This window comes from Lepisma saccharinum, chromosome 17 (genome assembly GCF_977018435.1).
Source record: "Lepisma saccharinum chromosome 17, izLepSacc3.1, whole genome shotgun sequence".
Lineage (NCBI taxonomy): Eukaryota > Metazoa > Arthropoda > Insecta > Zygentoma > Lepismatidae > Lepisma > Lepisma saccharinum.
In genome coordinates, this window is record NC_139245.1 from 32,454,250 (window position 1) to 32,476,319 (window position 22,070).

Consider the following 22,070-nt stretch of genomic DNA (forward strand, 5'->3'; position numbering starts at 1 on the left):
TGGCAGCTACCCTTTCCCAGTGCCTGGTCGGAGTGGCAGCGGAGAAGAATGAACCCTGGGAGTCTCATGCTCTGAATATTCTTAACCCTTCGCTACCGCTCTGCCCAGCACAGATGGCGACCACCTATGGGGCATTTTAATCAGTTAAGATTAATTGAAAGAATCCAAGATGTACGTATGCTTAAATATTTTAAATGCCACTGTTGTGTAAAGTAAAGTTTTGTAAGGGAAAAGGGAAATACTTTTGGAAGCTGTCTGAAGATGAAACTATGGCCGACCCGATCGCCGATGCAAAGGATCGAGGGTGCTTTTGTTTGCTTAAAAATTTAGGAGGCAACACTGTAAGGGAGAGCAGCTTTGCTTTATGACCAGCCCACCCCCTCCTCTTTCTCTAAACCCTCCCCCCAGGGCCTCTCTTTCCCCTGGTTCCGAGGGGTAAATTCACGCGCCCGGTCATTTTTTTTTCTGCCTTTTTTTTTCTTCTTTCTTTTTTTTCGTCATCGAATCCTTCTTGTTGTTTACATTCGTATGTTGCATGGTAGTTGAAAAGAAAAGGGGATGATATGGCTTGTCAACGGTAGAACAGATGGCATTTTGATTTTTTTTTTTTTTTTGTATTTGTGTTGCATGATATTTTAATAAGAATTAGAACTATTGTGGTATTTCAATAGATAAAGTGTCAAAATGAATAAAAGTTTGAGAGAGAGAACAAGAAGACCGGCATATTACTACTCTCCAGAGGCCGAGAAACGCACAACAAAGCAGCAGCGTAAGGAAAGCGAGTCCATTCAGTCGGCTGGAACAGAGGGAAATGTGAGTTCCGTTGAAGCTTCATCCATTCTCGACCACAGCACTTTTCAGGGGCAAGTAGTTCAGAACCCAGAAAACATGAACAGACAAGAGGAACAATGTTGCAATTGCACTTGCAGCAATAGTTCGGCAAGCAACGTTAGTATTCTTAATGAAATTCGAAATATGTTCGCAGAATTTCGGAAGGAGATGTGCGACCGGTTGGATGACAGAGAACAGAAAGTCAAAGAGCTGACGGAAGAACAAAATGAGATCCGAGCCGAAACTAGCAGTCTTCGAAGGGATGTGGAAGAGTTAAAAGGAGGTCAACATGATATGGAGAAAGCTCTCGAAGAGATAAAGAGTGACCAAGCGGACGTTCGTGCCACGTTTGAACGGAGTTCTGCATCAGAAAAAAGACGTGTTGACAGCGAGTTTCGTCGGATAAGAGAAGAGTTGGTCCGAGATTTTCGCGAGGAAAGCCAGATTCAACGCACTCACTTTCGGGAAGAAATTACTGATTTGCGAAACAAAATGTCAGCATTGCAACAAGAAACTGTTTCGATCCGAAGTGACCGTCAAGAACAGGCACGCGCAGATACTGCAAACATCGGAGAGTACAGTGCAGGGGCGAACGGGGGCAGTGCAAGTTCGCACATGAATGTAGAGCAGGGTCAATCTCAGTTGGTTGCGGGAAGGCAACAGTTTCACATATTCCAGCCACGTGAACTACAACTTCCGGTCTTCTCAGGGGGCGACAGTGAACTGAAAGCTCATCAGTATCTGAATGATTTAAAAACATACTTTGCCCTGTCGCAAATACCGCAGAAACAGCAACTCCAGGTCGCAAGTCTGTCACTAAAGGGAGCTGCGGGTTCCTGGTTCAATGCCGTTAACAGCACGGTGCCGGACTTCACAACGTTTGTGGCCAAGTTCAAGGAGGAATACCTGAGCCAGGACACAATGCTTCGCGTCCGAGCCGAGATCTTCTCCGGGCGTTACAATCAAGGCGGAAATCAATCCATCTCCGAATATTTTACCAAACTTGTGGAAAAGAACTCAATTCTTGATGATCCTATTGAGGAGAAGATTTTAGTAAAGGTAGCCACACGCCAATTTCCATGGAACGTACAGCGGTGTTTGCTGGGTGTGAAAGTCGAGACGGTGCCGCAAATGCTTAATCTGTTGCGAGAAATACAGGCGACGTTGCCCCCGCGGGAGGCACAGAGGAGGCCGCGACAGGTGAACCAGTTGCAGACTTCTGCACGTCAAAACAATGACCCAAGGAGGGGGGCAGACGGGGGTTACCACACCGACCGATCCAACAATGGCCCCAGACCCAGGCGCTACGGCCAGGACAGGACGGCGGAGTCTGACAACCGAGGAAGGAGAGGGGGGCAGAGTGCATGGCCACCCCCCGGTGAAAGGGGACGACCGGCTCAGGGAGGCCGCGGTCTTCACAATCGAGATTCAGGCTTCGAAGCTAACGAGGTTTTGGTCGAAGACGAAACCCCGCCACTCCACGCCTGATTTATGGCTGCTGGAGAGAACAACACGCTGCCTATCATCTCCAGCACCTCGGATGGAAATAGAGAGGACGGAGGGAGAAGCGACCAATTAGACAGATTAAATGAAAATGAATGTGAAACGCAGGTGAAGGAATATGAGATATCTAATTCAGATTATCTTCCGACCGACAATGATAAGAGTAAGGAACCCGTCAACGGCAATGCTATTTGCACCATTTTTGATGACCTCCAGGTTGATGACGTCACAAAACGAAAAGTGAAACAAACACGTTTGCCTGAAATAGAAATATTGGTTGAGGGGAGACCCTGCAAGGTTTTGGTAGATTCCGGGTCCACGGCGACGGTTCTGAGTGAAGACCTCTGGCAAGAATTAATAAAGGAAAATCCGCTTATTCCATTCCTGAAGGTGGGTGATTTACGAGTGGTGTCGGCTTTTGGAAACAAGTCCAGCAAGATTATCGCCCAAGCGATGCTAAAGGTAAACATATCGGGGGCAGAATTTGAAATAGATTGCCTAATTGTGAAGGCACTCGTAAGACCCTTCCTTATTGGCAGCGACGTGTTACAAGAATATCACGCGAATATTAATTATGCAGCGAGCATGCTGGTTATGAAGAGAGATGGACAATGTGTGGAAGCCCCATTCGTGGTAGAGGAAAACAGCGATGTGTGCAGAGAACTGTGCAATTTAAGCATAGTGGCAGATTTAAATATCCTGGGCAAAAGTTTCAGCCATAATGATATTCGCCCGGCGGAAAATAGGCAGCCAATCTCGAAGGAACGCCAGGATTGCGCTACCCTGGAAGATATGCAACAGCACGTGCAGCTTGCTGATGGTTTGACAAATGTGCAGAAAACAGAGTTGAAGGAACTCCTCTGTCGGCACATGGACGTTTTCAGTGAAGAACCTGGACTAGTTGCAGGATATGAGCACTCCATTGCCATGACCAGCGAAGAGCCGTTCGCACAAAAGATCTACCCAATACCAATAAAAGTGAGAGATCAAGTTAGGCAACAGATACAAAATATGTTGAAATGGGGTATAATACGTCCGAGTGACACGCCTTACATATCGCCGCTGACTATAGTGCCGAAGCGGGGCTCGAACGAGGTCAGAGTATGTCTCGACCTAAGATTTTGTAACAAGGGCGTTTTATCACAATATGACAGCCCTCCTTCACCCCTCGAGATTCTACAGAAGTGTGAAGGAAAACCGTATGTGACGTGCATTGATATTACGTCATTTTTCTGGCAAATAAAAGTGAAGGATGAACACCAACGTTATTTAGGCTTTGTACATGAAGGTCGGTGTTATTGTTTTTCGCGGCTACCTTTTGGCCTGAAGACATCCATGAGTGGAGCGGTGAGGTGTTTGAAGATGGTTCTTGGCAGCGAGGTGCAACCGTTTTGCGAGTACTTCTGCGATGACATTTGTGTGGCCAGCGATACGTTTGAGTCTCACTTGCAACACTTGGAAGTGGTGTTGAGGAAGATAAAGGAAGCAGGACTAACACTAAAGCTAAAGAAATGCAAGTTTGTAAGGAAGAGAGTTCAATTACTTGGCTTTGTTTTAAGTCCGGAGGGCATATGCAAGGATCCGGAAAAGCTGCAAACCATTCACGACATGCAGGCGCCTCGAAATGTGAAACAGTTAAGATCAGCCTTAGGATTCTTTAATTACTATCGAGCCTTTCAGTACAGGTACGCCGAGTTCACGGTGCAACTGGTAGCACTATTGAGGAAGGGTGCAAGGTTCGTGTGGGGACCAGAACAAGAAAAGGCCTGGCTTGCCATTAAAGAGGCTTTCATGAAGAATGTAATGCTCAAGCACCCGATGAAGGAAGCCCCCTTTTTCCTCGAGAGTGACGCCTCGGGGAAAAGCATTGCTGCTATTCTGTATCAAAGGGACAGCGAGGGCAACCCTAGGATCGTTGGGTGCGCCAGCCGTGTGTTGAATCAAGCTGAGTGCGGATACAACATTACTGAACGCGAGCTGCTTAGCATTCTATTTGGGCTACAGAAATTCGCAGTGTATGTCTGGGGATTGCCGGTTATTATAAGAACCGATCACCAAGCATTGAAGTTTATGTTGAGGTGTCGCATCACGAATGCAAGAGTGAGCAGGTGGCTCATGCTGCTGGAGAATTTTGATTACTTGATTGAGTATATCAAGGGAAGCTCGAATATGGCGGATTATTTCAGCCGTTACCCGTGGAGCAAACCGAATGATAGGCAGGATGACGCAGAACTGCCATGTGAAATAGTCGCTGCGATTTTGTCACGACCACCTGATGATTTGATTCGTGGAATACACGATGTCGCAAACATGCAAAGAAGGGATCCTGAGTTATTAGAAATAATACAAAAGTTGGAACAAGGCGAAACGAATGGAGACACAACAGAGAACAGAGAAAAATGCCAATTAAAAGATGATGTCCTGTGTAAAAGTGAAGGGGGGGCACTCAAAATTTGCACGCCGAGGTCACTGACTGAGAAGGTCATTCAATATTTTCATGGACTAGGGCACTTTGGTCAAAAGAAAACACTAATGGCAATCACTGAATTCTTTACGTGGAAGGCTTTAAGAAAGCAAGTACGAGCTTACGTAAACGCGTGTGATACGTGTCAAAGGACAAAAGCCGTACAAGCTAAAGTAAAAGGTGAAATGTTCCCAGTTCTAGCCAGAACACCTGGTGAGCTAATCAGTTGTGACTTGTATGGTCCGCTGCCGGTGGCTAAGTACGGATTACAATACTGTTTTGTTGTGCAGGATGTTTTTAGCAAGTTCTTAGTGGTATACTGCATAAAAAGGGCCACCACAAATGCTACCCTGAACAAACTGATTAACGAATTCCTTTTGATGTGTCCGAATTTACAGGCAGTGCTGACCGACAAAGGGACGCAATTCACAAGAACGCAAGAAATGGAGAGAAACGCTGGAACAAAAGGGAATCGAGGTGAAGTTTATTAGTGTGAAATCGCCGAAAAGCAACCCTGTGGAGAGATCTATGCGTGAGTTGTCACGACTCTTCAGGGCATACAGCAGTGAAAACCACAAAAAGTGGCCAGAACACGTGGGAGATGTGGTCAAATATTTGAACCTGGCGCACAGAGAGGAGACCGGGTTTTCAACATATGAGCTTTTCCATGGTCGGAGTCCTAAGCAAGAGCTGATGAGGCTATTCAAGCTACCCAGACTGTCAGAGGAACGAGATTACCAGCTTAAACTCGAACTTGCTAGAGGCAACCTCACGAAAGCTGCTGCGAAGAGGAAGGCCAGATACGACAAGGGAAAACTTACTGTCTTCTCAGAGGGTGACTTAGTATTGAAGAAGACATTCCCTGTATCTGACCCCCAAAAGGGCATATGCAAGAAGTTTGTTCACCTGTATACGGGCCCATACAAGGTGGCGAAGGTTACGGGGCAGAATGTGTACTCGCTCCAGGATGTCAAAACAGGAAGAGACATGGGGATTCATAACACCAGTAACCTCAGGCCCTACATTACCTGGAAGGAAGATGACAGAGACCAGGAAGATAAATAGACACGATATCAAAACTATGTGAACTTATGTTGTTTTTTTTTATATAAAATGTAGCAATTGTCATGAAGGTTTGAATGTATAAGACTTAATTAATAGTGGCATAGATAATTGAAATCAATCATATTTTATGTTCGTTTTATAATATTTTTAAGTAATGTCGATGTCTCGTTTATATTTTGTTTTAAAAGGAAATGTTGCACAAGTTGAAATAAGTAATAATTTGTATTCATGTTAGTATTGCAAGAAAATTAATATAAATATGTATGTAATCGTTCATTGGATATTATAACCAGCATAATTTACTATATTGATAGGTCGTAGCGAGCAGCGCAGCACATAGAAATAGTATAGTTTTGTGGCCTGATGCTGTATAAGTACATAATCTTTGTAAATTTTCAAACATAATGTTTTTATTGTCGTTTTACATAACATCACTTCAGCGCGTACTACTTCCATGCGAACCCACGTCCTTCTACGTATGCTCGCATGGGGGGGCATCTGTACTGCGCACCTTTATTTTGTTATTATTAGTAGATTATGCTATTGATTTTTCGTATTTTCTTTCCATTGGCAAGCCCATCATTTTTTTTTTCTCTTCGTTTTTCTTAGTCGACCGTTTCTTGTTTTTTTTCTTTGCCGACCCAGGAGACAGAGAGGCCGTACGGCTACCCCAACTCCTACATTCCAGCGACACCCCAGAATCCAGCATAACCAAACCCCCATATAATTAACTAAACTTTACATTGTCATAATTTTGTTCAAATAATTAATAATCGGATCCTCTATCCATTGCATAGGCGTGATGAGTTTTTATACATGGAATAATAGAGTGCAATAGCTTCAACATAGATTTTATACAGGAACAGTTAGGGGTAAATAAGGACACGAGTTGGCAGTTGTGTGTGTGGTGAAAAGAGGGGTCTCCAAGAAGTGACTTTTTTTTCTTCTTTTTGTGCAAAATGTTAAATGGAACCATGAAAGACGGGTGACCATTGGTCCAAGGGACGACAGAGGAGCCAAAGGGCGATAAAACTGACGAACTGATTGGCTATCTCTTCCCCTTCTTTAAGAAAATTGTGTTGGAAGAGAAAAACGTGCGTTTTCCAAGAGAGTGTGTTTTGAGATCTGACGAGAGGAGGATTGTGAAATTGTGTTAAGTGAGGGAAGGAGAAGAACTTTCGTTGTCCTTTGTGTCCTGTGGTGAAGTGGATAGAACACAAGTACAGTGGATGGGAGGACTCATCTTCCATTGAGTTGTGCTACGCCGAGGGGAGATAGCTGATCCAGACAAGTAAGTGAAGCCCGACTTCAGTAGTGCCAGTGGCATTTCTTACTATCGCCCCGCGTCTACTAGACCCTCACGGACTGAGAAAATGTGAAGTTAAGCGTGTGGACCTAAAATTTATCTAGTTGAATCTGGAACGTGCACGAACTGAACTAAACTCAAAATTTCAAATAGCTATTTCAATTTTTTTTCTTGGCCAATGGGGTTTTAGTTTATGTAAACAAAAAATGGGTGGGAGAGTTGTACCTATTGATTTTGTTTATTTAATTCTAGAATAGATTATAGTATAAATTCACAGCTATTTATTTTTATTCTTTTTACCAACAATAGTAATAGAGAATGGCAGCTACCCTTTCCCAGTGCCTGGTCGGAGTGGCAGCGGAGAAGAATGAACCCTGGGAGTCTCATGCTCTGAATATTCTTAACCCTTCGCTACCGCTCTGCCCAGCACACAACAGTGTTGCCAACTTTTGCGAGGAATGCATTTTACGGTGGGTGTTCGGTTTTCATCTGACTGCCCCTCATACAACATTGAGAAATGTAAGAAAACAAGCATGAAAAGGATTTAACATGTAACACCCCATTTCATAGTCTCGCCAATCAGAATTACCAGGAGAAGCAAATTACATACATTAACACTATAATACAATAAAAGTACATATAGGTCTGAGGTTTTGCCATCTCACTGGCATCATCAATCACAGGCAAGTAAGTTACAAATGTCAATAACTGCTGATCCAACAGACTTTACCTGTTTCTATTTCAGACACTTTCATGATCTTTCTAGACACCCCACGTAGCCTTAGGGAGATTTCAGACTGAAGTGACAACCAATGTGCTACAGATGTCACTTGGGAATGAACCAATCAACAATAATGTTTCACACCCTATCAGAATGACAGGCTGCACAAGCCTGCATTCATTTGGTGAAATCTCTCTGACTGAATGAGGATCCTACCCTAAAATTGATTGATTGATTGATTTGGTGTTTTAAGTTCACTTTAGGCACGGTAAGGCTAATTGGGACTGGAAATACAGTTTAAAGTGGGATCCGAACCACTATGTGCCTCCACTGGGTATCAAATCTGGGATCCCTTGATTACAAGGCGAAGACGCTACCCCTACCCTAAAATGTAAGCATATTTGTCGGTAAACACTTACAATCCCTTTGGAATGAATTATATCACACCAGAGCTAAGTTTACCACAATGATCTTACCAGATGTAAAGAAAATACAGGCACTTACTATTAACTATAATGTTGTATTATAATATATATACACAAAACACGTAAATTACACTTTCCTGCACTCCTGACTAGGGAAACTGTTTACATTAGGTTGGAAGTCAGTGCTACAATAACACACCACTAGTTCTTGAGTGAAAGGATATCGAGCACTATAATGTTCCTGTGATAATCAATTACATATCACTGCACTTCACTGAAATGCCTCGAATGAAATGTAGCCACATAAGGCCTACATTATCCATAATTGTCCGCGACACGACGATTTTCGGCTGTTGCCCGAGTAGCTTCTACACAAACACAGAAAACTGCCTAGTGCAAAAGATGCAGATTTCTTAAAGCATTAGATATATACAAAATAAACAATTGAAGTTATACAGAAACAAATGAAATTACAAAATGAGCAACAGAAAGGTTCTGTTATATGCGAATATAAAGATATATAAAAGAAAGATGAATCATGCTTAGTTTTTTAAAGATAAATCTCTAACACTAACTATTAGCCGTATCACCTTTTGGGCAAGCAGTACCAAATTCAATTACCTAAAATTTTTTAGATGACCCATCACTGGGATGATACATGGGGATACACTTGAAAGCAATATTAGCAGACTCTTGTCTCAATTGATTCAATTCTTTAAATCCATTTTATGCACAGATAGGCTATTGGGACTGCACCTACAGTTTAAAGTTCGATCCAAACCACTGTGCAATTTGTTCCCACCAGGGTATTAAACCAGGGATCCCTCGGACTCTGGTCTCGAAAGCCCGGAAAGAATAGCAATGGGACTAGACATACTGACCACACATTACCTGCCACTTGGCAAGTTTTGATCAACAGGTAGTTTGGAGCAAGGGGTTTGTTCCTAGGCCAGTAGCATTGTGAGAATTTTTCCTTAGGGTGAGCTTAAGGGTGGATAAATTATTTTTAGGTGGGCTCTGGTTCGGTGGGCCATGGCCAGGACCGACCCTTGGAACTTTTCAAGATAGAGTGACGTTTCAAGAGGGCTATGAAAAAAAAAATGTGTCAGGAAAAAATAATTCTTCTAATGAAAACAAAAATATAGTACAGGTATAATAGACCGCCATGGCACGAACTCTGCCACTGCTCGTGTACACTAAGAATGAACCAAGGCTGTTAAAATCGATTTGCTCAATTGTAAATGAAGTCCAACAAAGGAAAAATAAATTACCAAAGATGCCGCTGTTACAAGAAACAAAGAAAACAAAACAGCATCATCAAGAATGGAAACCGGACTGACCAAAAGCACGCGGCATCTCCTAATCGTGAAACAATGAACGTTCTTCTCTTCTGAAGTGAAACTCAGTTATGTTAGTCAATTGTTAAGGCTGCTTTGTGTGCTTTAATTATGCTATAATTCTCTATCAGCTTGTTACTTTGCATTATCTATCTATCTATCTATCTATATATATATATATATCATGTGTTTATTCTATTAGAGTGGGCAGACTATTTTAGGGTGGCAAATTAATACAATGCTATTATCTGGAAATTGAAACGATCACTACTCAAAGATATTATTAATGCGATGACCAAAATATTTTTTATATCTATTGATGAGGAAGACCGAGGAAATGCTGAATTCATGATAATACACCACCTCTCCACACAGTATTCTGACCCAATCGTGCAACCAACATCAAGCATACCGCTGGCTTAGCACGGACAATCCTCCATTGCTACCAGGTTTGTCCACCTGATAAGAGGTAATCAACACACTAGTACAGGAATGAAAACCTGCAAATTGTGATGGATAATAAAAGTCACCTTTCCATGAAAAGGTGGGGAGTGGGGGTGTAGATACTAATGAGAAACGAAAGTACAGCACAGTAAGCTCCACCTTCAAGTTTGGTCACCCAAGGATGCCAGAAGCATTGGGACGAGACGGCGACATAGACGTGAGGCCTGCGGATAGCCAGCGACAATTGGGCCAGGTAAGTGTGGAGAGAGCTACACTCTGTCTCCTTCATATTCCCTCTTCTCGACTGGTGGCAGGCCAAAGTTAAGATCTACCCTCTCACTTTCTTCGAGCTACATCTCTTTGTCTCCAGTGATCTCAGTTACTAAAGTGAAGTCAAACATCATTATACTTCCATTATAAGGTTTTCAGATGTGGCATTAAGCAGTGTAGTTTACATTTGGAAGTAGATAAATATTCTTATGCACAGGAGATAATAGAAGAAAACACAACTAGTATCAAGCCACTACTATCTAAAGGTATGAATTTTTGAGAGCAAAGATCAAAATACTTGTTGTCGTAGCAATAGTACTAGCAGTATCAATTAAGAATGGGTGATATCATGGCCGTATTTAATCAGACTCAGGTCTCACAAGTGAGTGTCTGTGTCGCATTGGATGAAGAGTTGAGAAGCAGCATATTCGTCTGTAGTAGTGGCTGAAGCAAGTAAATGTCATAATGAATATTGATGGACATTTGGACCATCAGTATATTCAAAAGCATAGAATGACATTGCCATGCTAAGCATGCAAATATGACATTTATCATATTTGATTTTGCTTTATAGGAATGAAACAAACGCTGATGACCATTGCAGAGAGCGTTAGTGTCTTGCATCTAAGCTGAGGATATCATTTCAGAAAGATTTATTTACCAATCAATTTGGGTTCTTATGCCAGAGTACTAATTCCAACAGATATAAAGAGACTACAAAGAAAAGAACATTCGTGTACATTCTCCTCCATTGATGTGGCTCGAGCCACAGTGAAATCGGCTCCATCCCTTCCCTACAATGGAGCACAAAGAACACACTGTTTCTGCAGTACCGCTGTTTTGAAAAAAACGAGGAAAGGTAACGTAGGGGAAAAAAAGTTGGGAGAGTTGAGCTGCATATGCATCAACAGTGGTAGCATCGCAAAAGTTGTATTGGGTAGGTGCGGCCCATCTTAAACTGCTACACATTTTCACCAATAAAAATGCTTGAACATTGTAACAATTTTAAGATGACTTATACATATTAATACATAAGTATTCCATCAATCCCCAATAATCAAAACATCAAAATTGTGGCCATTTAATTATCAAATCGGCTTGTTCTGTGCAGTTTTCACAACAATCAATGAACATTACAAATTTTGCATAATTTTAATGGTGGTTTGGCTCGTAAATGTTGCACAGTATTGTGCAGAATGGATATGATTGGTATTGGTAACTAAATTCAAATCAACAGTCCGATACCACTGATATTGTTACAGCATAAGAACAGTTTATTTTTACAGGACTATGTACTGTTCGCAACATCTTATTTGAACGCCCCGAAAGAATTCTAACTCTAATTCTAATTCTAATTGAGAGGTTTTCAATTTCCCACTTTCCATGAACTTAGAAACTATAAACCGCTATTAATCAAACAGAAATAATACATTGGAAAAATAACCTTGAGGAATTTTTACGATTCTGCTTGCTCGATTTGAAATTAGAGGGGTTTGAAACACTGAATACAGTTTTTCTCCACCTGGAGAAAATTGCCATCAAGTTTGTGCAGAAAGAAGGAAATTTGTGAGGAGTTTATGCAACATTTTATTTACAATACCTTGCATTATATCGAACAGTTCTCAAAAAATAATATTTTTCATGAATTGTTGAGAAAATGAGCTTGGAACACAGGAAGGTGAGAGTCTTCATAAACGTCAACATGTTTTTAAGGGCAAAACGTTGTCAAGTTAACGTAGAGCAGTTGGTTAAAACTTTTTTTTTGTTATTGTTCATATGTTGTGTTAACACACACATCATGATTAATTCACAAATCACATATATGTATTCGGGATGCAAAATGTAATGTTATTTACGTTATATATTGTTTATATTCTTCACTGACACCTAAAATATTAATTATTTCGATATACTAAAAAAAGCATATACAGCTATGTTAAGTAGTGATGTAGTGCATTACTGTAACAAAGGCGAGAGTTTAATGAGTTCAAATTGCTAAGATTGGTAATTTTTGGTCTGTTCCTTCGGACTGTTGTCAATCCCCTAACCACCATCTTACCATGCATCTAAAACTAAGAGTAATTCGCCAATTAACATAAGTAAATGGTTATTGAAACAGAGGCCCATGCGATAAGAAACTACTAATAATTATTTATATCAGAACCTCATAATGATCATTAATTCGTCACTGCTTTGCATTTAAAATGTTTTTCTTATCTCAGCAGAAAGTACGAGTATCAGATCTAACAAACTTTCCCCACTAACTTTGAAATATTCTAAACCACTTTCAAAGATTTCGCTTTACGTAACTTGATTCTGCATATTCCTCGTGGCATGTGACTTCCTTCCATCATCGAAACAACTTCCTCTTACTATTTCCTTTCACCTTGTGAAATACAGAGACCAATGTTAACTTCTTAGCATGGTGGATAAACTTTACACCCAACGATACACTCCCGAAAAATATGTTAAAATTTGCTACCAGTCTGAAGAAGCCAATTCACACATAATGTCATGTCTATAATTTCCTCATGGCAATTTTTATGAGGAAACAAATTCAGAAAAATCGAGAAACGCCGAAAGGGAAAAATGATCAACATTTCTATTGGTATTTTGTCATATTTTGTAAATTGTATGTAAATTCCTTGCCTTGAACAAGCAATTGTTTAGTTACAAAGTCCTTTGTTGTTTGTTTAAAGTAGGAACAGGAGAGTGAAAAGGAGTCATTTGAACCAGACCCCGGTTGCCAAGAAACTTTACCTTTTTCCCAAAGACTGTAGGACAAGAGAGAGGGAAGGGATATTTAACATATGAAATATAAAATATGTGTGAAATTAAAACAATTGGATACCTTGCAAGTTTATCCTAATGAACTTCAACCATGAAAAACTTATTTTAATGGTGGAAAACTGCAAGTCATTTTCGAAATATGAACTTGATTTTGTGTGTATTATAAAGTGGAGATATGGGACGATACGATCCCTCAGCAAGATAATTAAGCCGCCTCCTTCCCTCCAACTCTTTCAATGGTCATAATTAGTAATTACAGTCTGGAAGTAGATGAAAAATCTTTTTTTTTTCTGACTCTTAAAAACAATGCTAAATCTGATATCATCCCTTCAGTTAGAGCATGAAAACACTTTCTATTTTACATTTTTCGGCAATTTTTGGCTTTTAGTTTATTTGTCAGTATTTTTAAGTTTTGTTGCATTTGTATTTTTCTCCTCCCCTGTTTTTTTCTTCCTTTCTAAGTGCATTTACTAGTAAAAGGTATTTAAATTTCTTGACATGGTCCCTTTAGCAAATTCACAATGAATCGAAAATACGGTCAATGGAAAAGCATAATATTATTCATAAGTGAAATGTTTGGCAGTGCATTAAAATATAAAATTTTGAAATATCATACAAATACTACAGTTCTTTTCTATATCTTGTAAAACATCTCTTGAAGTGCTAATGACTGCTACTGATACCATCCCTTAATACACACTCCATACTATTTTTTATGATACAGATATTTATATCATACATGTTAAAATGTACAATATCCATTTCAATCATAGTGCCTACCGTACATTCCATCCCCGGTCAAAGCAATAAAACTTTGGATCTGTTGACATTTGACGCAGATGTGGAAGGAATGTGGATAAAGACATCGAAGTCACAGATTTCTGTCAAACGAGAGCCTGCTACAGGGAAGGTACAGATAAAGAACGCTCTCTATGAAAGAACTTTCTAAAGTCTATAGAATCTTCTAAACACTTGCCGCTGCTTAGACTTCTGCTCATAAACAAGATGAATGAACAAAGTTGTGAACAAATTAAGATATTCTGTCCACATTTTCACTCTTCACCTCAAACAAATTAGAATACAAAATAGTTCTACCTAATGTCAAGGGGTCTGGCTGAGCCACCCCTGACCCCTGCCTGACTAAGGGCCTGTATATGTATCAAGAGGGGCAAATATAAATAAATATAAATTGCCAGCGGCATGTGTCAGGCGAGTAATAATAGAAAATAACTTTATGAGCACTGCAAATCCATAACATAATTTTAATCTCGCTTTCTTCTACTACAGAATAAACAAGGTGGTATAGAAGTTAGGTAGTTTGGGATGCTAAAAACAGTTGAGGGAGAAGGGGGAAAGTGGCATGGGTTGATGACTCATTATATACAGAAGACTATGTTCTATTCTTGGTTCACACACCCGCAGGTGACTCATTGAATAGGTATGATGTAATTTGATCTTGATCAGTAGTATAGCAACAGCTTTACAACCTACAACTAAGAAAGTAATTTCTTGAATCTGAATTTTACTGCGCATTACATGAGATATAATTGTTTGTCCCTTTTCCCCATCAAAAACATGGTATATGCTCCAATACCAACAATTTTACTCCTAAGTGCCTTTCTAAATTTCCTAAACTTCATGCGTTAATTTATAAGGTATGAGTGAAATTAAATATTACCTCAGAAAACATTAAAACTAGTATGTTATTAATTTGATTTTCAGAGGGCAAATCAAAAAGTCTCTGCGCCTAATTTCTTTCTAGCTTGTTATAAGTGTTATTACAAAAGCGAGATATATATATGAGTGATGCAGTAGGCTTTTCTTGGAACGGCACGGCACTGTTATCAGTTGGCAAAGATGGTCAGATTGCTCAGGAAGTCCACGCCATATGAGCAGTGAAGTGTTATTAGTTTTTTATAGTGCAAAGGACAAACAACCTCAGATATCCATAGGGAAATGGAGCCAGTGTATGGGGACAAGTATTTATCAGTGCGAAGTGTGCAGTGGTGGTGTAAGGAGTTTGAAAATGGACGGGAAAATCTGGAGGACAATGAGCGATCGGGCTGACCTCGTTCCTTGCTGTCACCGGACAATATCACCCATGTTGATGAAATGGTGAAAGTTGATCGACGTGTTCATCTGAAGGAGATTGCCACTGAACTTGGCATTTCCTATGGTAGTGCTTACGACATTGTTCACGATTCGTTGGGATACCACAAGGTGTCGTGTCGGTGGGTTCCTAAGCTTCTTGATGATGTCCACAAGGGCAGGTGAATGGTCATGTCACTTAACCATTTGCAGCATTACATCGACAAGGGTGACATTTTCCTGGCCCTCATTGTCACTGGCGATGAATCGTGGATACTGCATTACACTCCCGAGTCAAAACAGCAGAGCATGATGTGGTGTGTCCTTCAGATGAACACGTCGATCAGCTTTCACCATTTCATCAACATGGGTAATGTTGTCCGCTTTGGACCATAAAAAACAAATAACGCATAGCTGCTCATATGGCATGGACTTCCTGAGCACTCCGGCCATCTTTGCCAAGTGATAACAGCACCGTGCTACGGAAGAAATCAGAAGTTACAATAGGGCCGTTCCAAGAAAAGCCTACTGCATATCTCGCTTTTGTAATAACACTTATAACAAGCTAGGAAAAAATTAGGAGCAAATACTTTTTGATTTGCCCTCGTATTTAAAAGAAAATTTTCAGAACATCTCACAACCAGTATAATTGATACTAGGGCCCAATATCCAGCCTGGCAGATTAGAAGCACTGAGTTGGTTTTATTTCACTATGTTATGGATCAAAAATACATTTCAAAATATAATGCACACACATTTTAGTAAAATACATTAATATACTGAGAATTTAAGCGGCCCAGGAGTAAAACTTTATAACCAACAAAAGTATGAAACCAAGAAAAACACAGGTAAAAGTTTGTCCATTACATTGTGGCTTATAGCTTACCCAGATGTTCCTGTGTGTTCCTGAACCTCACAGGCAAACCGGAGACTGTGCAGTAACTGAATCCAATTCAATGTTGAACGGAATGTGTGGCTTATTAAGTTTTACTCCCAAGATGCTCAATTTATCATCGGCGCATTGTTAAACTCAACTCTCTCAACAAACTGTACATTAGGATTCCCTTACATTACTTAGGTTATAAATATTATTTAATTCTAGTTTCATGGGTAACAACATCACGCTGATTTGTTCACAAAAAAACACTGCAAACCGAATGTTTGCCTTGTTGGCCTGCAACATTGCAGTGACTGTAGCTATGTGGAAGTGAGGTTGACCTTTTAGTGCCATCTCAAAAGGTCATCCCTTACACCAGAGAATAACAACATTTGCAGGAAAAGTTGTCTGAATTCTTAACTTATCCAGATCATAGAAAGTTTAGTGAGCTAATAAATTATAGATGCCAAACTAAAAACAGCCGCAATTTGCAACTACTAGTTTCAACGACGGGTCCCTGCACCGTGGCTCTGCAGTCTAACACGTCATGCTTTGGGATGCGCACAGGTTTGAGTCTCCTGGGGGAAGCAAAACAACTTTCCTTCTCAGATTTCGGCCTGTGAATGGAACTGGTGGCCACCCACCATCGTGAGGAAATTGGGTAGCTATAAATGAGTATCGTAACCCGGTCATAGAAACCTACAACAATGACTGAGGCTTCGTCATGCTGACCACATGTCACACCGTAACTGGTTGGATGATTTCCCACAGGTGGGTGGGAGTGAGGCCAGCAGTCGGTAGGCACACCCTGGCCCTCAGGGTCTGTTGCACCATAGGTTTTTAGTTTTAACGAAAGGAATGGAATACCCAGTCTCTTATTGTGATCAGAGTATTACATGCAGTTTGAGATGGATAGAATACCAATACATACCAGTTCCAGGCCAACACTCAGGTCAGGTCCCATGCCTGGAAGATGTCCAATCCAGCGCACCACACCACATTGTGGAATGCCAGTTCCACTTCCAAGCCATACCACACGTTCACCAACTAGCACTGGAGGTCGATAGAACCACTCCTCCATCTTTGCACCGTATCGATATTCCTCCCTAAAATAAAAACAGAAACTATACTCTTCACATACTGTATCACAATAACTAATATCAAAGTTACCAGTATTTAATTTATATTTTAACTAAAACACAAATGCTGTGTAAAATAATACATAATCCTACTGCACAACTCATTGCCTACATTATAACAGGACAAAAAAAAAATTACTGGTGGATTTACTTTGCTTTTCTGCCAGTTTGGCTAACTGCAAAGATGGGGATGAATGGTGATAAGACGAAATGGATGAAAGGACAATGACAGCATACAACACAAGCCCAAAGAGAGGATTATACTGGCTGTGAGTCCAGACGCCAGACTGCAAAATGCAGAGGGTGTGCTATGTGGAAGGGAGCTTGACATTTGGATGTCTTAGAAAAGTGTCACCCCTTACACCCCAAAGACAATTTGAGCATTGGCATTCCCTACTATCACATTAAAACACCTAATAAGTGTATTGGGTCATTCCATGCCAAATCAAACAATTTTAAAATAATTAGTTGCATGACCATTTTAGAAAAAAATCATTTTTAGTACGTAGGTTGTAAATGTTTCTAGATATCAAAACCATTGTTTGAAAATTTCCTTCTCCTTAGTTCTCCTGCGGTGACCATTTTTCCAACATGCCGCATGGCATTTTTTGCTCATGAAGCAGTTTACAGAAACATTAATATCTCAAAAACTTGAAATAAAACTCACTTTGTAGCTAATGAAGTATACTTTCTATGATATTCAAGTATGTTTTGCTCAAAATTGCATCCTAAGTATGAAAATTATGGTGGAAATTTGGGTAACAATAGTTGAAAAATTGGATTTTTAAGCCCAATTTTTTTTAATGAAGGGGTTTAGTCTAAGGCTTGAAATTTGTTTTATGTGTATAACTACCTGTAGGGTGTCTGCAAATAAAATATCAGTGCTTAGAAATGTACCCCTTTTTTTCAGCATGGGTTCAATTATCAATATCTAAAACAGTTGTGACATTTTGAGTAGTTTTGTATTAAAGGTGCCCAATGAGCTTGGATGTGTGGCTATGAACTTTGAATTGCTAAAATTTATGCTTCCCAAAGCTTCCTTTTGGTAATAGAGATTCATATGGTAGAGAGAGGGAGTCGATATTTGATTATTGTTAACTTAGCGTTGCTTTCCTGCCACTTCTAGCTAATTGATGAAGAGACACTCACAAACAGAGCTGCAACAACAAGGGGGGAGGCAGGGGGCATTGTCCCAGCTGACCTTGGATGGGGGAAGCAAACATTGAAGTAAAAAAACAAGACTAGGAGAATCTAAGAATAGCAGGACAAATGGATACTCAAGATGTAGTTTTCAAGTGTTCCTTGCATTTTCCTTCCAGATGGCCATAGGCACTTGCAGGGGGCAATTGCCTGCTTGATTTCAAATTTATCTCGCTTCGCTCCCATTCTCTGCAATTCTTATAGTCCAAGTTCAGAACTATAGCTATGGGGCAGCACGGGCCGGTCCTGGGAGCCAAACGATCTATATTGGGGGGAAAAAATGTTAAAGAGAATGCCATGGCGCCCCGTAATTTATATGCGCCCTATTAAATCAATCCCTCTCTTTGAAACTTAATATGAAATATTAATGAAGACACTGTAATCCAAGAAGCCATTGATCAAACAAGGGATTCCTATTTGTTTGTCAGGTGTCAAACACATGTATTTCACCTATAATATAATACAATTCACACAATATTTTGGAAAATTGTTAACGTAACCAGTAGGCAAATATTGTCTGTAGTGACGCAAGAGTATCCCCTTTGAAGGAAATAGAATCCACGGTGGACTGAGAGACCCATGTTTTAGCAAGTACAAAAAAATATATTACAATTTTTTACACAATTCATCAAAGTGTAGATAATATTAATATAGAACCATTATTATTTAATTAATTCGATTTTTCTTCCATAACAAATGTTGGATTCTCGTTAGATTCCTTTGTACGTAAAAATCTTGCATCCTGGAAACAAGAGGGAAACATTATGAAGCACGATTTATGAAGGGCTCTCCCTTAATCAGTTTTGCAGAGGCGCCCAAAGCTGTTGGTACATATTAATCGTCTATTAATATTATAGACCTGTAAATATCAAGTAGATACAGTCCCGATTAGCCTATTTATGTTAAACTTTATCTTTATATTCTTTGGCAATCCGGAAAGGTCATTACCAGAATATGGTAATTTTACATTGCTCGAAGTTGTTTTTATTCGTTGGAGTTTCAAGATATCATACCTATTCCGTTACTTCTCTCTTTTGGGGAAGGGGGCAAGTGCCTGTGTACCCTGCTACATCTGCCAATGTGACAATCTATTAAAAATTTGACCCCTCTAGGATTGACTAACCCCCTACAAACAATTCCTGACTACGGGCCTGACGAGTCCTCCAAAAATTTTACATCTAAAACATGTTTAAATTCTAGTGACAAATATAAACTACAAGAGGAATAAAGCAATATGCACATACATGTACAATTTCTGAACAGCATAACACTTACCTTCTGGTTACAAAACCCAGACAAACAACAATAGGACTTGCCATGCTGGCAAGTCACCCAACAAAAGGTCTTGACAGGCCGTGGCTCTCACATGGCTGTTCCACAGTATACTTCAGTTTTTATAACATTCTATATATTCTACTTTAAAAGGGGTTGCAATAATGAAGGCATAAATAATTTAGGACACAGGACCACTGAGTCCAGCTCTGCCTGTATGAAGCCTCTCTCTTCTCTTTAAAAATATTCTGCTCTGTCAACAAGTTTCAAGTCAGTTCATTACTGTTTAGAACAGAAGTGCATGTGGCTCCCAATGCTCTCAGTTGCAAGCGCAAATACAATAAACTTTTCTACCAACAAAGAAAAATTGTTGGATGTTTGTGTCTATTCTGTTGTTGCATTTACGACATCTACCGCGACTTGCGGTGAGCCTCGAGTTTCTAACAATAGGTAAGAATATATTGCATAAGAATCACTCTGATTTGAGCTAAATTACATCAGAATTCATAAATAAACCATAATTTGTAACTACTGCTCTTAGTTGTGGAGAAGTGAAGTTGTGTCGATCAGCAATCTGAACCATGCCAAAACGCAAATGCAGTTTTAATGACGACTTACAAAAATGGTTTCCCACACTTCTGTAAAATCTTTTGTGAAATCTAAATATGTTCTGTTTTTGAATTTTCTCATCTGCTAACCCAATATATGCAGTGCACGTAAAAACCTGCTAACAGTGCCAATAAATGTCAAAAGCTTCTCTAGTTTGAAAAACTTGAAGCAGCAGAAAGTCCCATACAAATCAACGGAAAATAGGAACTAGCACTCAATATGAGCAAATAAAGATACCAGAACACCATTACGGTCGAAAAAAAGCACCGTGTGAATGTGGTTATAATTTTGTCACACTTTTCAATTATGTAGAAAGATAGTCATGAATTAAAATATCGGTACTTGTTTACTATCCTTCGGACACATTTATTTATTTTTACAGAAGAAACTACTTACCGTAATAAGTTCCTGTAGCATTGTCGAACATCGGGAAGGTGTTTTGTGTGATGTGGGAATGTTTCATAGCTGAAATTCACGTTGTTCCTTGAAAATTAATTCTCCGACAGAGAATAGCTAGCCCCACGAACCATTGGCACGTGGATAGGTTAGGAAACATAGTTAAAATTTGGTGTCGTGTTAGTATCAGGATCTAGAAATTGGAAATAACTGCGAACCATTGGTGCTAGCCCCACGAACCATTGGCGCGTGGTTAGGTTAGTTCGTCTCAGGCAAGCGAAAAGGCCTATCAGAAAGACGTACTGGTAATGTGAAAAAATGCAATTAATTTCATAAAAACAACATTGATACACCTTCAGGAATGTTCCGCGAAGCAGATACGTAAGTACGAATGTCAAAAATTGACGAAACGAAAAATTAGAGGTGTCCGAAGGATAGTAAATTTTTACCAAAATATCACCAGTAAATTTTGGAAAAATTTAACCCCAATGAATAGATGTAATAAAACTGCCTGTCCAGTACTGACATAAATACATGAAATGACATATATGCAGTATTCTCTCTTCAGGTAAAGTAGCACCTTTGAGAGGGTTAAACTTTACTGCTACCGGAACAGGAGTGTCCATGTACCTGATGATTTAAGTTTCCAGTCATATCCAAGATTAATAAATTACGTAGATGCAACATTACGATATCCATTACTGGGGTTGACAGTGTAATCAGCATTATGCTCCAACCATCTTACCCAGGTAAGATGAGAAGCAGGATGAGCTTGAGATCTACTTTGTAGAGTGTGATTTTCACTCAGCCTGTTTTCCACAGGACAATGAGAGGAGACATTGTGTCTACACTCACAGTGTAGTGTCACAACTATGAGTCATGGCATATCTTGTCAATCACATTAAAAGTTTGGTAAATTTCCCATATCCGGAAAATGGATATCTTCAAATTTACAGGATAAATTACTTACCGAATGCAGTTTCTTTATAGTTGTGGAAGTTCGGGGAAGTGTTTTCTTGCATCGTTCATTGAATTCTGCCGGCAAATCATGTATTTTTCAATATAAATGTGTGACCGTTGCATGAAAGCTGTTGCATCCATTTCCTTGTTGGATGTTGCCTGTGTGTGATGACATAATCCCGGTCAGTGTTTCCAAACATGTGTTTTTGTAACTGAAGAAGGTACGTTTCCGCAAATGTTTTGTGGGGTTATGCAAAGATGGTGTGTGGGGCTACACATTTTTTTCTATTCTAACCTAAATGCGACCCAACCTAACCTAACCGGAAATGGTTCGTGGAGCTACGTAGGTATTTTTGGGTGGAGTGGGGTGGAA

At 39.9% G+C, this 22,070-nt stretch overlaps 1 protein-coding gene across 1 annotated transcript in view; it reads right to left on the bottom strand.

Annotated features, from left to right (window-relative positions):
• Positions 1-22,070, bottom strand: part of LOC146001666 (uncharacterized) — a 147,159-nt gene that overhangs the window by 123,291 nt on the left and 1,798 nt on the right. The window contains exon 2 of the mRNA XM_083139283.1: positions 17,053-17,227. Within this exon, the coding sequence (XP_082995409.1) occupies positions 17,053-17,202 (150 nt within the window). The 5' untranslated portion in view covers positions 17,203-17,227. The remainder of the gene's footprint in view (positions 1-17,052; positions 17,228-22,070) is intronic.